The sequence below is a fragment of the Trachemys scripta genome, chromosome 4 (assembly GCF_013100865.1).
Source record: "Trachemys scripta elegans isolate TJP31775 chromosome 4, CAS_Tse_1.0, whole genome shotgun sequence".
NCBI classification, from domain to species: Eukaryota; Metazoa; Chordata; order Testudines; family Emydidae; genus Trachemys; species Trachemys scripta.
Window position 1 is genome coordinate 71,016,313 of NC_048301.1, and position 18,571 is coordinate 71,034,883.

The following is an 18,571-nucleotide window of genomic DNA, read 5'->3' on the forward strand; positions in this document are numbered from 1 at the left end:
CATTTCATGTTGTTCTGTGTTTTTCTTAAAGCGCCAGATCCTGGAATAATTTGATTACATAAGAATTTCAACTTCCATTTTTAAAAAAGTTTATAGCCCTCATAGTTGCAGAGAAAAGCAAGATTGAGTCCTAAAAGCTCAAGATCCAGAAGACAATTAATAAAACCAGAACTCTCTCTCTCTCTCTATATATATATATATACATATATATATATTAGGGCTGTCAATTAATCACAGTTAACGCACGAGAGTAACTCAAAAAATTAATTGCGATTAAAAAAATTATTCGTGATTAATCACAGTTTTAATCGCACTGTTAAACAATAGAATACCAATTGAAATGTATTAAATAATTGGATATTTTTCTACATTTTCACGTATATTGTATTCTATGTTGTAATCAAAATCAAATTGCATATTTTTTATTACAAATATTTGCACTATAAAATTATAAACAAAAAAATAATATTTTTAAATTCACCTCATATAAGTACTGTAGTGCAATCTCTTTGTTGTGAAAATGCAATTTACAACTGTAGATTTTTTTTTGTTACATAACTGCACTCAAAAACAAAACAATGTAAAACTTCAGTGCCTACAAGTCCACTCAGGCCTACTTCCTGTTCAGCCAATTACTAAGACAAACAAGTTTGTTTGCATTTATAGGAGATAATGCTGCCCTCTTCTTATTTACAATGCCACCCGAAAGTGAGAACAGGCATTTGCCACTTTTGTAGCCAGCATTGCAAGATATTTATGTGCCAGATATGCTAACCATTCATATGCCCCTTCATGCTTCAGCCACCATTCCAGAGGACATGCTTCCATGCTGATGACGCTCGTTAAAAAAATAATGCATTAATTAAATTTGTGACTCAACTCCTTAGGGAAGAATTGTTATGTCCCCTACTGTTTTAACTGCCTTCTGCCATATATTTCATGTTATAGCTGTCTTGGATGATGACCCAGCACATGTTGTTCATTTTAAGGACACTTTCACTGCAGATTTGACAAAACACAAAGAAGGTATCAATGTAAGATTTCTAAAGCACTCGACCCAAGGTTTAAGAATCTGAAGTGCCTTCCAAAATCTGAGAGGGACGAGGTGTGGAGCATGCTTTCAGAAGTCTTAAAATAGCAACACTGCAGTGCGGAAACTACGGAACCCGAACCACCAAAAAAGAAAATCAACCTTCTGCTGGTGGCATCTGATTCAGATAATGAAAACGAGCATGCTTCGGTCCGCACTGCTTTGGATGGTTATTGAGAAGAACCCATCATCAGCATGGACGCATGTCCACTGGAATGGTGGTTGAAGCATGAAGGGACAAATGAATCTTTAGTGCATCTGGCATGTAAATATTTTGCAACACCGGCTACAACAGTGCCATCAGAACACCTGTTCTCACTTTCAGGTAACATTGTAAACAAGATGCGGGCAGCATTATCTCCTGCAAATGTAAACAAACTTGTTTGTCTGAGCGATTGGCTGAACAAGAAGTAGGACTGAGTGGACTTGCAGGCGCTAAAATTTTATATTGTTTTATTTTTGGATTCGGATTATTTTGTACATAATTCTACGTTTGTAAGTTCAACTTTCATGATAAAGAGATTGCATTACAGTATTTGTATTAGGTGAATTGAAAAGTACTATTTCTTTTGTTTTTTTACAGGGCAAATACTTGTAATCAAAAATAAATATAAATATAAAGTGAGCACTGTACACTTTCTATTCTGTGTTGTAATTTAAATCAATATATTTGAAAATGTAGAAAACATCCAAAAATATTTAAATAAATGGTATTCTATTATTAACAGTATGATTAATTGCACGATTAATCACACGATTAATCGTGATTAATATTTTTAATTGCTTGACAGCCCTAATATATATATAAAAAAACATAACACATCTGTTAATGAAGAGGGGTCACTGTGTTTTACCCCTATCAAAAACCAAATGAGCAAAATAATAAAAATTAAAGAAATGAGGTAATATATAAAAATAAAATATCATGATTTGGGGGAGCTGACTCATGAGTTTTGAATGCTTGGCATTACTGAAATGATCAGATTGTTAATTAGTAAAGTGAGAAGTAATGAGCTTATCTATAGTTATAGACAAGGCGGCATTTCTCTGGGAAGGGAATGATTCTGCAGAGAATCAGAAGTACATTTTGCAGAGGCTCTCAGTATTTTCCCTGATTTCCTTTATTTTTATTTTTTTGCTCATTTGGTTTTTGATAGAGGTAAAACATAGTGATCCCGCTTCATTAACAGATACTTTTCTATAGCCCAATTTCCATCCTCCTAGTTGTCTAGCTAGTATTCACTGAGCAAAGGCAAGAGAACATCAACTCCTGTGAGATGAAGGATGCTAGAGAGGTTGAGCTATGCTTTCTAATCCTGGACTAAAGCCATCATATCTGGTGTGGATATCAAAGCCTTTAGATTAGGGCTATCAAGCGATTAAACAAATTAATCACGGTTAATTGCATTGTTAAACAACAATAGAATACCATTTATTTTAAATATTTTTGGATGTTTACTACATTTTCAAACATTAATTTCAATTACAAAACAGAATACAAAGTGTACAGTGCTCACTTTATTTTTGATTACAAATATTTGCACTGTAAAAAAAAATATTTTTCAATTCACCTCATAGAAGTACTGTAGTGCAATCTCTTTATCATGAAAGTTGAACTTACAAATGTAGAATTATGTACAAAAAAACTGCATTCAAAAATAAAACAATGTAAAATTTTAGAGCCTACAAGTCCACTCAGTCCTACTTCTTGGTCAGCCAATCTCACAGACAAACAAGGTTGATTATAATTTGCAGAAGATAATGCTGCCTGCTTCTTATTTACGTCACTTGAGAATAAGAACAGACGTTCGCATGGCACTGTTGTAGCTGGCGTTGGAAGATATTTATGTTCCAGATGCGGTAAAGATTTGTATGTCCCTTCATGCTTCAACCACCATTCCAGAGGACAAGCTTCCATGCTGATGGTGGGTTCTGCTTGATAATGATTCAAAGCAGTGCAGACTGACGCATGTTCATTTTCATCATCTGAGTCAGATGCCACCAGCAGAAGGTTAATTTTCTTTTTTGGTAGTTTGGGATCTGTAGTTTCTGCATCAGAGTGTTGCTCTTTTAAGACTTCTAAAAGCATGATCCACACTTCATCCCTCTCAGATTTTGGACGGCACTTCAGATTCTTAAACTTTGAGTCAAGTGCTGTAGCTATTTTTAGAAACCTTCTTTGCGTTTTGTCAAAGCTGCTGTGAAAATGTTCTTAAAACCGATATATACTCGGTCATCATCCGAGCCTGCTATAACTTGAAATATATGCAGAATGCGGGTAAAACAGAGCAGGAGACATACAATTCTCCCTCCAAGGAGTACAGTCACACATGTAATTGACACATTATTTTTTTAGCAAGCATCATCAGTATGGAAGCATGTCCTCTGGAATGGTGGCCGAAGCATGAAGGGGCATACAAATGTTTAGCATATCTGGCATGTAAATACCTTGCAACGCCAGCAATAGGTGCCGACTCCATGGGTGCTCCAGGGCTGGAGCACCCACGGGGAAAAATTGGTGGGTGCTCAGCACCCACCGGCAGCTCCCCGCCCCCGCACCAGCTCACCTCTGCCTCCGCTCCGCCTCCTCCCCTGAGCCTACCATGTGCCCTCTTTTTCCCCCTCCCTCCCAACACTTGCGCCATGAAACAGCTGTTTTGCGTGGCTGGGAGGGAGGAGGGGGAATGCGGCGCGCTCGGGGGAAGAGGTGGGTCCAAGGCAGGGATTTGGGGAAGGGGTCCAATAGGGGCAGGGAGGGGGCAGAATTGGGGCGGAGACTTTGGGGAAGGGATTGGAATGGGGGCGGGGCAGAGAAATGGTGGAGTCGGGGCGGGGCTGGGGGGAGTGAGCACCCACCGGCGCCGGGGAAAGTTGGTGCCTATGACGCCAGCTACAAAAAGTGCCATGGGATCACCTGTTTTCACTTTCAGGTGACATAAAAAAGAAGCAGGCAGCAGTATCTCCCGTCAATGTAAACTAACTCGTTTGTCTTAGCGACTGACAGAATAAGAAGTAGGACTGAGTGGACTTGTAGGCTCTGGAGTTTTACACTGTTTTGTTTTTGAGTGCAGTTATGTAACCAAAAAAAAATCTGCATTTGTAAGTAACACTTTTACAATAAAGAGATTGCACTACAGTACATGTATGAGGTGAATTGAAAAATACTATTTATCATTTTTACGGTGCATATATTTGTAAAAAAATAATAATATAAAGTGAGCACTGTGCACTTTGTATTCTGTGTTGTAATTGAAATCAATATTGAAAATGTAGAAAAACATCCAATAATATTTAATAAATTTCAACTGGTATTCTATTGGTATAAGTACAATTAATCACAATTAATTTTGTGTGTTAATTGCGTGAGTTAACTGCAATTAATTGACAGCTCTACTGTAGAGCAATTATTGCATCCCAGCAGGCCAACATCCTCTATGTGTGTAAAGACAATGAATTCAGGGCTCATCACTGTCCTTCCTTTAACCTTTCACTACATAAAAGACCAAAACAAACATGGTCTCCATGTCTCTACAACAGAGAATTTTCTCACATCCTCTTTCACTTCACATGAAATTTTTCAGAATGACTCCAGAGTGCAGATACAGCTTGGCTTTTACTGACGCTGTCCTTGAGCCACAAAGTAGACACTTTCATTTCCTGAGTGTTTCTCCCCTTTCTTCTCCTCTCTCTCCACCTTTGCATCTTTCTGACCAGTAAGGAACAACTACACCTCATTACCAACTTCAAACCTACAAAGAACTTATAAAAGAAAAAACTCCAACTCAAATTGATAATAGTAATATCTGGGGAAGTGGATATTTATAATTTCCCATCTTCTGGTGCGCAGTGCTGACACCTAATGTGGTGCAGCATACCTATCCACACCTGAATGCTCTGACGGTAGGGATACTTGGAGACAGACATGGGGATTTATCTTTCAACATCACCAAAATATATTGGATTAAGAAAGTTTTGCTCAAGAGCAGAACTGATTGATAAATAATTCACTAAAAAGAAATAGGGACTGTCCTCCCTTCACAAGGGTTGTTGCATACATGGGAGCAGTATTATGCATGTGGGTACAGTATTGTGTTACGTTAACTTATGACATGGTGCAGGTTTGTTACCTATCTGTGGCATGTGGTCGGTGTGATAACTCCCAAGATGGTGCATAATTATCATCATCATCATCATCATCATATCTGAATTGCAGCTACTTTCTTATAGTACTTCAGTAACATGTGTTGTGTTGTTGGCATCCTTTCGTCTCTGAGGAGACAGTGGGAATTGCAGCCTATGATGTAGATAGACGATTTGCAATGTCTCATGTGACTGAATAGTCCAATTCGAGATTTGCATGATCTTTGGCAGTTATTGCAAATGTACGTATCTTGGTTGGGAGCTGCTTGCTTCCTAAGGGCTCTTTTCTCTTCAAGCTGTAGGAGCCAGCTCCAGTCATAGACTCTGATGCCCTGATGGAGACGATGGCACCACTTGTTACACCATTCAAATAAAAATGGAATTCATTGTTGAATAGGCCAGGTGACAGTGATTAACAGGGGTGGGAATTAATAGCATTCTAAAAGTTAATCTAGCTGTCCAGAAGAGCCTTAACAAGGAAGTTCTAGAGGTAGCAGAGGCTTTGACAGGAGTTCCAACAAATGAAGAGACATCCTGAAATATAGAAGAAACAATTGCTATGAAAAATGGCTACAGAAGGATTCAAGGAAGCCTGCTGGGAAGCACTCACAATGTTCCTATTTAGGAATGAAGATTACAAAGGCTGCACATGTATGAAGCATAACTCGTTACCTCTTTGGTAGCCATGGTTACTGATGGTGGGAAGTTCCACAGATGAGGACTTGACACTGAGGACACCCAGAGTTTCATCCTGGGGTCAGTTATGGCATCCTTGCTAATCTTAGTTATTACACTGGGTTGCAGAGAGGTGGTCTTTGAAAAAAGTCAGCCCTAGCCTATTGAGGGTTTTTTAAAGATTAACACTAGACCCCTCAAGCAGGTCCAGAACAGGCTGAGGAGCCAGCGCAGAGCACTGTTTACTATGCTCTCATCAGTTTGTCACCCAAAAGATGGGCTGCCGCCTGTTGGATCAATTGGAACATTCATGGTCAATCCTAAGTAGAATGTGTTGTGACAATCTAGACTGGTGAAACTGGTGAATGGATCATAGTGACTAAGTCTGCATGTGAAAACAAAAGGCTCAATCTTCTAACTAGACAAATAATCCTCTGATAGGATAGCCCAAACCCTCCTATTGGAACATTCCACCTTAGGTAACCTATGGACCCACACTCTCACACAGCCCGTCATACCCTGGACTGGATTCTGATGTTAGATTTTAACATTAAAAAAATGGCAGGAACCATCCTAATATCCTACTCAGACCACTTCCTCTTCCAGGTATAAATAAAACACTCTCACATTGCAAGGCAAGAAACAACCACCCTCATGTTTCCCCTCTGAAAATGCGTAAACTGTTGGACCTTGCCAAATTTCAGACCTTGCTTACAGAAAAACGAAGAGCCCAAAGAGTAGAATTAGTGAGGCAACACAACTACTCCTTGACTACTGCTATAGACTCCCAAGCATCCCCTCCCACACATATTGACGTGAATGACCTGTGATAGAAAAAGTAGAAAGGAAGAAAACAAGTATGGGTGGCCAAAAATCATTTGATACAAACAGACCCAGAGAAATAATTTCTACAGACCTTTGCCACTGTCACAAAGGAGGCAAAGGGTATGTTTACACTGCAATCACAGGGTGTGACTGCAGCTGAAGTAGACATACCTGAGCTAGCTTTAATCTAGCTAGCTTGGATCCTGGAGCAGTGAAGCTGCGGCAGCGCGTGCTTGCCCCTTGAGAAATTACGCAGGGTTCCAGGTGGGCTTGTACAGCTTGTGCTGCCGAGGTTTCACTGCTCCCATACCCGAGCTACCTCGGGTACATCTACTTGAGCTGCAATCACACTGTGATTGCAGTGTAGTCATACCTCAACCCCCCCCTCCCCACTTCTCCTCTGCCATAGCAGCACATGTTGCTGTGAACACATCATCCTGGGGTTCTAATCTCTGCACTGGCTCCCCCGTGAATGCAGAATTCAATTCAAAGTTAGTGTTCTGATTTTGAAAGCTGTCCATGGGATTGACCCTAGCTACTAGAGAGACTGCCTCTCCCACTGTGACCACGATCTCCCGTGACAGCTATGTTAGACTAGAACAATGAAACCATCAAACCATGGGAGAAGCTCATGACAGTAGGAGACAACTTTCACAGGAGCTGGGGCTAGACTAAGGAACTCACTCCTGAAAGAAAAGAATGAGCACAAACCTCACCACATTCAGAACTAAATACAAAACTCATCTTTTCCATTTAGCTTTATCTCAGTAAGTTCTTCATGCAGCTACACCCAGAAACAAACACGTTTACTCACATACACACGAACAAGCGACAATTCTAAACAACCCCAGTCCCCAAAACCCTATAAACTGATTAAGCTTCTCTCCCTTCTCAGTCTGAAGGAAAAGTGAGACTATTATTCTTATTTCTGCTTTTGATACTTGGAGAGTGCTCAGACACTTTGCTGATGGATGACATAAGTATCTAGATACAGTCACGTACAATAACATCATATCACAGAATAAGGACCAGTTGTCCCTCTCATTCTGACTTTAATGCAACTACACTTGGAACAGTTCTACCCACCACATATCAGAAAGATGTTGACAAATGGGAGGGAATTCTGAGAAGAGCAAAAGCATGATTAGGGGGCTGGAAATACTGATTTATACAGAAAGATTAAGGGAGCTAAGTATATACAGCTAGGCTAAGTGACAATTAAAAGTATGTTGAAAGGGCACATAATAGCAGTCTGCAAATATGTGAAGGGTGAGACAAATGATTTTAAATAGTACAAGGGGCTAGAACAAGGAGTAATGGGTATAAGTAAGAAAGGGAAAATTCAGGGTGAATATCAGGAAGGGCTTTTTGACAATTAGACGTATTAGATGGTGGAATACTGTCAAGGGACATGGTGGAAACCCCATCAATTCGGAGAGTTAGTGCTAGATTTTAAAACCTGAGTACACCCAAATTTGTACTTATAATTATTGACTGTGAGTGAAATGGAGCTTGCAAAGCCTCCGGCTGTCCCTTGGCAGATTCTAAATTATGCATCACCAATACAAAATTCTGCAGCACACTGAAAATTTGGGGCAGCATAAACTGAACAATAATCCAAAATTGAGACCTGTGTTGACTTTAAGTTCAAGATAAATAATGCAAGAAATAGTGTACTGGTTGCCTTAATCTTTTTAATTAAAAAAAACCAAAACAACCCCTTTTTGAATGTATCTGAATCTGTCACAGAAATTTCTAGTGTGCCACAAAATTTAGCACTGCCATGCTACAGAAATGAGGGGGGCTTGCCTCAGAATTTAGGCCCACAGTACAACAAAGTAAACAGGACTCACCAATAGCTCCTCTTCCCCATCTCATCTTGTAAGATTCTGTATATGCATGTGTGTGTGTGTGGTATAGTGAGGCATGGTTCCATGCCGACTCTAGCAGTACACCATGGTCTTTCTGCAACATATAGATGTGACGGGGCCAAGTGGAAAATGGAAAAGATTATTTGTGGGGAGCAATCTGTAATTTTTTTTCTCTCTCCTCCTCACCCCACAATGAGGAAGACTGTGATGACATTGAGAGGCAAGAAAAATTATTGCAACATACTAGCCCCTGGGTGAAATTAAAAAAAATTTACTTGGCCCTAAAAGAAACAACTTTACTTTTTGTTCACAGAGCAAAGGGTCAGCATTTACCATTTCTGCAACATATAATATATTCCCTTTGAGACCTATTAGGTGTCTGTCTGATGGTATCATTCTACTGAAAGTTGCCATAGGATGATTGGCCCCCATCAAGGCCATCTTGGAGATGAGGAGACATTGTTCACAGGCAGGATGATCTATGTAGAGTGTTATTTAGGGGTCTGGTCACTACATGGGGAGAGGGAGAACAGGGAGTGAAAAGGTTTGATGAATGCTGCATGTTTCTTACCTCTATATTAACAGAGAATTGTTCCATTTCTTTTAGACCATTACTGGGAGTATCACCCACACCACATGCACAGTGAGTTTGAGAGCTTCGGGGACAACCAGTTTACAGAACTCCAGAGCGTACAGCCACCTCAGCTGCAACAGCTCTATCGGCACATGGAGTTTGAGCAGATGCATGTCCTAGACTCGGGGATCCCAACCACACATATTGGCCTCAACCACCAGGTATGGTTGTCACCTTTTGCACAGAATATAGGATGACAGTAAAGAGCATGGAACAAGAGGCATCAGAGACTGAGCAGTGTTTTGCCAAAGGTGTTAGTGAAATGCAGGGTACAAGTTATGGATCTTGACATAAAACTCCCTAAGGAAAGGGTTAAACAGAAAGCCTAGCCTAGAGTCCCACAGAAGGGCTGGCTACAGCAACCACGCTAAGGAGAAGTGTTGGTTAAGCACATTTGTCTGGATGGCGGCTCACAGGCTGTCTTTTCACTGCTAAAGGAAGTGTGATTTTTTAGAGCTGTGTAGAGAAAGGGTCATTCTGTTTCGTAGAGGATTTTGATATTTGGCTTCGTTCCAATTTGGAACATCAACATAAATCAAATATTTCAAATTTCTCCACAAATGAGAATGGAGCCCCAGCTCTGGGGTAGTATACTTGGCAGGTTGCCCTGGAACTGCAAACCCTGAGGTCCCTGACTTGAATGCAGTCTACCTGGCAGGCTGTTCTGAAAGCCACAGATCCTGGTAGCCCTGGCTCCAAGGCAGTTCTACAGACATGGACACAATGGTGTCTTAGCTGAGGTTTTGCAGATGGAATTGCCGTGTAGGGCTGACCATAAATTATGAAACACATGTTCTGATGATTTTCAACACTCACCCATCCCTTGTAACACTTTAGCAAACATTTAAAATTAAGGACCCACCCACTTCCTAATGCATTACATAACTGATGGAAGCCCCTTAGCTGTTTATGCCATTAATGCTCAGAGTAAATAGGACTTGTGTATGTATATTGTTTTAATTAAACAGCCTAGGAGAAAATACCCTGCATCTATGTGGCTAATTTTTCTTCCAACAGGAAACTCATCCACTGCAAAGCCTCAAAATCTACCACACAACAAACACAACAATAGTATGTGAAATGTAGACTATAGGGTGCAGATGCAAACAAACAGAATCAGGTACTGACAAAAAGACAGGGAAAAAAATGCGTGGGACACCACTCTGTGAGGAGCTTCAAGCTGTTCCAGTTCCAGCATTTAGACAAGCTGCTGAAATGCAGTGACTGACCATTATGTCCATCCGAAGGCTGAAAATGAGTATTGACCCCACTTTGTTTCCTTATAAACATCACCGAATGGCGGCAGAGAAGGAGATTTTGCCCATCCCACTGCTTTGTTCCACTCACCCATCCGCGCCTTGTCTGGCATTTCAGTACAGAGGTGATAGGGCTAATTCCATCCATGGAAGCCAAAACAGGGAAAGAACAGGTTACGGAATAGACAAATTAGATCTATTAAGGATGACAGGGCCTTATGAAAATCATCCTATGGTACTTAGGGAACTAGCTGAAGCAATCTCAGAACCCTTTGCAATTATCTTTGAGAACTCATGGAGGATGTGTGAAGTCCAAGAAGACCTGAGAAGGGCAAACACCGTACCTATCTTTAAAAAGGGAAACAAAGAAAACCCAGAGAATTATAGACCAGGCAGCCTAACTTCGATATCCAGAAAGATATTGGAAAAAATTAACAAACAATCAATATGTAAGCACTTAGAGTAGCGGTTCTCAAACTGTGTGGGCAGGGACTCCAAAGTGGATTGGGACTCCATTTTAATGTGGTAGCCAGGGCTGGGTTAGATTTGCCAAAGTCTGAGCCCCATCACACAGAGCTGAAGTCGAGGCCAGAGGGCTTCAGCCTTGGGTGGCGGAGCTCAGGTTACAGGCCCCTGGGCTGAAGCCCAGGGGCTTCGGCTTTACCCCCTTCCCCCAGGGCAGTGGGGCTTGGGCTTCCCACCCTCCCCGCGGGGCTTGGGCAGGCTCAGGATTCAGTCCCCCCTACTGGGGTCATGTAGTAATTTTTGTTCTGAGAAGGGGGTTGCAGTGCTACGAAGTTTGAGAGCACCTGACTTAGAGGATAATAGGGTTATAAGGAATAGCCAGCATGGATGTTAAGAACGAATCATGCCAAATCAACCTAATTGCTTTCTTTAACAGGGTTACTGGTTTAGTGGATAGGAAGGAAGCAATAGATGTGATATCTTCATTTTAGCAAGGCTTTTAACACACCCCCACATGACATTCACATAAGCAAACTACGGGAATGTGGTCTAGGTGAAATTATTATAAAGTGGATGCAGAACTGGTTAAAAAACTGAACTCAAAGAGTAATTATTAATGGTTCGCTGTCAAACTGGGAGCACATATCTAGTGTGGTCTTGAAGGGGTCAGGCTTAGGACTGGCACTATTCAATAATTTCATTAATGACTTGGATAATGGAGTAGAGAGCATACTTATAAAATCTTTAGCCATCAAGCTGGGAGAGGTTGCAAACACTTTAGAGGCAAGGATTAAATTTCAAAATGACCTTGATAGTTTAGAGAATTGGTATGAAATCAACAAGATGAAATTCAGTAAAGACAAAGGCAAAGTACTACACTTAGGAAGGGAAAAAAAATCAAATGCACAAGATGGGCAATAATTGGTGAGGCGGTAGTAATTGGGGGCGGGGAGGAACTGTCAGGGATAGTACTTGGTCCTGCTAATGTAGGCAGGGGAATGGACTTGATGACCTTTCAAGGTTCCTTCAGTTCTATGAGATAGGTATAGCTCCATATTTATTTAGTACTGCTGAAAAGAGTCTGGGGGTTATGGTAGATCACAAATTGAATGTGAGTCAGCAAGGTGAAGCAGTTGTGAAAAAGGCTAATATAATTCTGGGGTATAATAATGAGTGTCATATGTAAGACAGAGGAGATAATTGTCCTGCTGTACTCGGCACTGGTAAAGCCTCAGCTGGAGAACTGTGTCTAGTTCTGGGATCCACACTTTAGGAAAGCTATGGATAAATTGGAGAGTCCAGAGGTGACCAACAAAAATGATAAAAGGTTTAGAAAACCTGACTTATAAGGGGAGGTTAAAAAACAACAATAACCACTGGGCATGTTTAGTCTTGAGAAAAACAGACTGAGCTGGGACCTGTCTTCCTGATATGTTAAGGACTGTTATAAAGACGATGGTGGTCAACATGTCCACTGATGGTAGAACAAGAAGTAATGGGCTTAATCTACAGCAAGGGAGATTTAGGTTACATATTCGGAAAAAAATTTCTAAGTACCAGGGTAGTTAAGTTCTGGAATAGACTTCCCAAGGGAGGTTGTGGAATCCCCATCACTGGAGGTTTTTAAGAACTAGTTGGACAAACACCTGTCAGGGATGGTCTAGGTTTACTTGGTCCTGCCTCAGCACAAGGGGATGGACTTGATGACTTCTCAAGGTCCCTTCCAGCATTACATTTCTATTTTCTCCTCAAAGAGTACTCTGGAATGCAGCTGTGACTTACTGGTGAATGTGGTTTACAGAGTTCATTCTGTGAAGAGGCTATGAGTGTTACAGTTCCCAGTTAGGGAGCTTTATGTCACAGAGTGGGGGGAAGTCAGGGCCCTGCACCCCTCTTCCTGCGATTCACCATGACTCTCAGCCAGCCAGTAAAACAGAAGGTTTATTAGATGACAGGAACACAGTCCCAAGCAGAGCATGTAGGTATAACCAGGACCCCTCAGTCAAGTCCTTCTGGGGGTGGGGTTAGGGAGCTTAGACCCCAGCTTTGGGGTTCCCTGCATTTCACCATCCAACCCCAAACTGAAAACCAACCCCCCTCTAGCCATCTCTCTGCCCCTTCCCCCAGCTCCTCCCCTCCCTTTGTCCAGTTTCCCGGGCAAAGGTGTCACCTGGCACCACCCCCCTCCTGGCTCAGGTTACAAGCTCAGATAACTCTCAAGTAAAATCATCCCCTGCTATCCCATCCCCAATGCGGACAGTCCCAGTAAAACTAGACGACAATCCCAGGTCAATCCGCCCCGCTCCCTACTGCGTCACACTTTAGCTCAAGCTATAGCAGCTCATGCATTTAGTGCTGTGTGCAGTGGTTTAATCTCCCTAAGTGTTGGGGCAGATGGCAGTCATCATACAACTACTGTTACAAGGCATTTTCAAGGAAACAGAAGAAGCAGGAGGCTGACTTTCATCCTCATGCTGAATGTGCTAGTCGCTACAGTCATGTGAGATCAAAGCAGTAGTTTGTTATTGAGGGAGGGACATACAAGAAGTTAGCTACCAAAAAAAACTGGAACAGTCCCACTATTTTGTTAGACCAAATCTGAGTTCCAGATTGTCCTTGGACAGGTCTTCTTAAGAAAGTTTACTTAGCTTGCCCATAATAGCTCTCAGCAGACAACACTGTAAGGAAAAGAAAAGGCTGTGTGGAAGAAGAAGGAAAGAAGAAGAGTGGACAGAGGAAAAACAAATAAAGAGCAGGAATACTTAGGTAGTAACAGATTGTGGAAAGTAGCCAGCAGTTTCTAAGACCTCCCCTCTCCACGATTGCATTAATCATCTGCCTCTGCAAGCACCCCAACAGGAAAAGTGACTCATTGTGTAATATTTTCAGGATATCGTACATATCACATATTCTGAATGTCACACAGCAGTGCAATATGTGTTACCAAAAATATAACAGATATGGAAAGTATATATAGTATGGGAGAAACTCATTCTGCCTCCTGAGGCACTATCCACATCTTATCCCTTCCCCTTTCTCGAGGAATCATTCATCCTTCCTCTCCCACAGCACCATCCCATGCTCTTTTCCCCCACCTCCAGGGACATTGTTTAGCTTTGTCCTCTTTCCCCCTTTTGGTACCACACTCACCACCTCCCCCTTCTCCCTCCAGGGGTACCATTCCCCATTTCTCTCCCATCTACTTATTTCCCACTCCCACCCCCACCCCCACCTCTCCCTTCCTTCTCATCCTTGAAGTTGCAGTTTGTTCAACTGTAAAACACTTAAGGTGACTCTGTGGTGAGGTTTGGAGTTTCACTCTGGGGCATCTGACAGGAAACTTACACACACTGTTACCCAATCACGGCCCTTCCTGCCATGCTCGCCTCCAGCCAATCTGCCAACTCACTAACCGCCAGCCACTGCACCCTTCAACCAATCCACTTGCACACTCCTTATTGGGACATTTCAGGATGGTTTGAGACTCATCAGAAAAGTACCAGTCATTCAGTGTTTGACCCCAGACTGGGCACTGTGAGTCATGAACAGACCATGCACTTCCCCCCCACCCATCACCTAACCCTGCGCTGAGGGAGTCATATGCAGAACACCTTTCTCCCACACAGTGCTGGAGGGAAGGGAGGGTAGTTCAAGAGGCCTTCAGTCTCCTGGGTTATCAGTTTAGCACATTTCACCAGCATCATATAAGATGTGGTGTTTTGGGGGGAGTGGAAGGAGTGACCTCCTTACTCCTCTACCTCCTGCACTATTTGGACCCACACAGCAATGTCCCTCCATTGGTGGCAGAGGAGAGGTTTCCTTATTGTTAACCTCTTGCATGGTCTCTGTACCTTGCCTGCCTGACTTCCATGCGATTCACAGGAGGATGAAATATACCTCATGGTCTCACTATCACAAAAGCGTGAGGAGACAGTGCCCATATTTTCTCCTGCACAGAGCTCTGTTTGGCACAAGGGGTGGGGGTGGCAATCAAAGAGCAGTTCTCGCATTCCCAAGATCCATCTGCACCAGCCCTGATGTAAAGGTCTGCACTAGCTCATGCCAAGGGATCACATGTCAGTTAAGTATTGGCAGAGCAGAAGTACACTTCACCCTGTAATTGACATACCTCCAACACCAGGCATTTAGCATAGGAACTGGCTACACCAGCTCTACACCAGGTGAGAGGTCTACATTGGGGAATTCTCAGATGGCCAGTTAGGGTCTGATTTCAGCCATTTAACATCACCTAAATGGTGCAAAATCTGACCCAGTATGGTACATCCCCCACCTTAGTGTTGAGCATCCTCCCTCCTCAAAGCAGGTGAGGACCAGAGAGAGCTGTCCCCAGTTCAGGTGGGATATGCTCCTGCAATGTTAGAACCTTCTCACAGGGCCCAATCTCTTCAGCAATAAGAAAGGCAAAAGAGTAATGGATATATACCAGATAGACAAGAAGAAGATACAGTAAACAGCAGCCAGTTTTAAAATGGCTACTTTGTGGCTACAAGTATTTAGAATTGCCAACTTTAAAGGGGCTGCCCCAGAAAGTCTTACTTAGAAAAAGATCCTATAAGAGGTTGGCCCTGGACTGGGGAAAGTTAACAAGGACCAGGAAATCACCAAGGAATGTGCTGCTTCTGTATTTCCCCACTATATCACAGGCACCATGGGTTTTTCCCCCCACATTTAAAGGTGATTGTTGTGAAACCTCCCCAGAAGATCTATCTGGAGAAAGCTCATCCCAGCAAATCCCAGCCACAGGAATAATCTGTCACCCAAAGACATCTGTTAAATGAATATACTGTCTTCACATTAGGAAAGTGGTGGAGTCTCATCCTGTCAGAAAAATAGACACTTGGCATGACTATTGCCACATCCCTCTAGGAATCTCCTTTACAAGCAATACATCCACCACCACACCCCTAGCAGACAGGAAGATACCACAGTGATGGGCATGTAGACCTGATTAGAGAAAATTATCTCCCTTGTATAGGTGAGGAAACCAAGGCACAAAGAGGTGCCATGATTGTGCAGGGCCTAAACTAGAACTCACTTCTGTCTTCCACTGCTTCATCCTTCCCCTCTTAAATTGGCCAAGACTGCTAAGGACAGTTTTTGTTCAACTTGATTGGTCCTCTGAATAGGTTTAAACCACACTGTATTTAAGTGACAGCAATTAAATCTCTACTTATGATCTTAAATAATCTCATGCACCTGTCACTCTCTCCCTCCCTTTCTGTTAATCTCCCCTCACACCTACCCTTTTCATTTTTTGCCCCTTGCTCTGTCACTTTCTCCTCCCCACACCATTCTTCCCCTCTTCTACAGGTCACCTATTTGCCTCGGATGTGCGTACAGTATCCCTCTCCACATCAGCCCAGCTCTGATGAGGAGGATATGGAGAGGCAGAGCCCCCCTTTGGAGGTATCAGATGGGGAGACTGATGGTGTGGACCCACGTCCTGGAATTATACATGGAGAGCCAGGTCAGTAAACCCAGAGAGGCTGCATTGAGCCACAAGTGTGCAGACTGTGTTGGTATGATGTTGACAGATGGTATGAAAGAATTAACTGTGTTTGCCCCTTCACCCAACCCCTAGAAGCTTCAGTTTCCTCTGGCTCCTCACCCACTTTCTTATCTTCTGAAACCTTCGTGGCTACATCCCCATCTCTCTCGCTCTGATCTTATCTCTCCTATACCTATCTTTTCTGCTCTGCTGATTCTGGCCTCATTTCAGTCACCCCTTGGTCCTTTCCTCTGCCAGAAGTTGATCTTCTGCTGCCTCTGCTTTCTGGAACAGTTGACCTGCCTCCACTCCTCTGACTCCCCATCCCTTTCTAAAAAGCACTTAGAACCCATCCCTTATATGCAGTCTATAAACAGAATGTGTTGGCTAGTTACCCACACTTGATTGCTACCACCAGCCCTTCACACCTCTCACAGGGCTTGATCCTAACCTCACTGAAATTAATGGGAGTCTTTCCACTGACTTTAGTGAACTTTGGATCAGGGCTCTAGGCCCCTGGCCCTACCTATTCTAACTTCTTATTGCTGTAATAAATACCTAACATTAATATAGAGATTTATACGTTGAAAGTAGTGCACTGGTTTTAATCCTCACAACAACTCTGGAAAGTAGATATTATCCCCATTTTATAGATGGGAAAACTGAGGCAGTGAGCTTAAGGGTCTGATTTTCAGAAGTGCTGAGCACTTACAGCTTCACTTGAAGTTGATAGGAACTGTAGATGCTCAACACCTCTGAAAAAAAACCAGACACTAACTCACTTGAGTTACCCAAAACCACAGAACAAACCAGTGTCAGGGCTGGGGCTAGATCTCAGGAGTTACTAGCTCTTATACCTGTGCTCAGTGCACTAGGCCACACTACATCCCAGCATCATCTATCTCTATAACTGCTGTACATTGAAGAATTTCTTCAAATAGCATGTTAGCAAAAACAACAGTATGAACTGTGCAAGTTTCCCCATTCCATGCTACACACTTGAAGCCATGAAGCTGTTTCACCACTGCCTTCTCTCTCTGACCCTCACACAGGCAGCAAGAAGAAAATCCGTCTGTATCAGTTCCTTCTGGACCTTCTTCGAAGTGGAGAGATGAAGGACAGCATCTGGTGGGTGGACAAGGAAAAAGGCACTTTTCAGTTCTCCTCCAAACACAAAGAGGCACTGGCACACCGTTGGGGCATCCAGAAGGGCAACCGCAAGAAAATGACCTACCAGAAGATGGCACGGGCACTGAGAAACTACGGCAAGACGGGGGAAGTCAAGAAGGTCAAGAAGAAGCTGACCTACCAGTTTAGTGGAGAAGTAATGGGAAGGGGAAGCACTGATAGGAAGCATTATCCTCACTGAGCACAGGCCTTGGGACCCTGAGCAAACCAAAAAATGAAGACCTCCTGGCTGGATATTAGCAGAGGAGACGGACGCATCTTTCTCTTTGCTTCACGTGCCCACTTCTCTACCTTGTCAGGGCTTTTTACGTCCGATGTTTCTGGTACGAATTCCCTTCTTCAGCACTTCAGAATCCTACAGATAAAAGAATTCTGCTTCCATCCAACAAGCTGGACAGAGTTGGGAAATTTTAAAAGTGTATAAATATATTATTGTCAGAAAATATTTGTTTGATTGTGTTGTAATTAATGGATACAGTTGATGAAGTTTTGCCCTTCAAAGGCAGTGCTGTGTCATCTTCAGTGACACTGCATTAGCTTACAGCTTTTAAACTAGCATTAATACAGGCTCTGCCGCAGCTCTCAACAGCTAGAGAGAAGTTTGCAGATCTTGGAAAGATACCTGTTCTGTTTAAATAGTAATAACATGTATATATTTAATAAAATTTGATATAATGAAGTCTTGGTGTTTGCATGACGAATGGCTGCTTCACAAACTAGTCTCACTTGCATTTACACAGTATCACCTCAAGTATGGTAACTGGGCATAGTGCAGAATAGGCTCCTGGACTTTATCAACATTTCATGTCTCCATGGGCTTCTTATTTCCCTGGAAATGTTAGAAGCATTCTCAGACTATGAAACAAAAGTGAGTAGGGATCACAGTATGGGAGGCTGTAGAATCCTAAAAGTCACTAG

General features: G+C 42.5%; 1 protein-coding gene across 1 annotated transcript in view; it reads left to right on the forward strand.

Moving 5' to 3' along the window:
• Window positions 1–18,332, forward strand: part of SPI1 (Spi-1 proto-oncogene) — a 30,809-nt gene extending 12,477 nt beyond the window's left edge. Inside the window, exons 3-5 of the mRNA XM_034769673.1 lie at window positions 9,209–9,396; window positions 16,288–16,444; window positions 17,518–18,332. Coding sequence (XP_034625564.1) covers window positions 9,209–9,396; window positions 16,288–16,444; window positions 17,518–17,834 — 662 coding nt within the window. The 3' untranslated portion in view covers window positions 17,835–18,332. The remainder of the gene's footprint in view (window positions 1–9,208; window positions 9,397–16,287; window positions 16,445–17,517) is intronic.
• The last annotated feature ends 239 nt before the right edge of the window (window positions 18,333–18,571 follow it).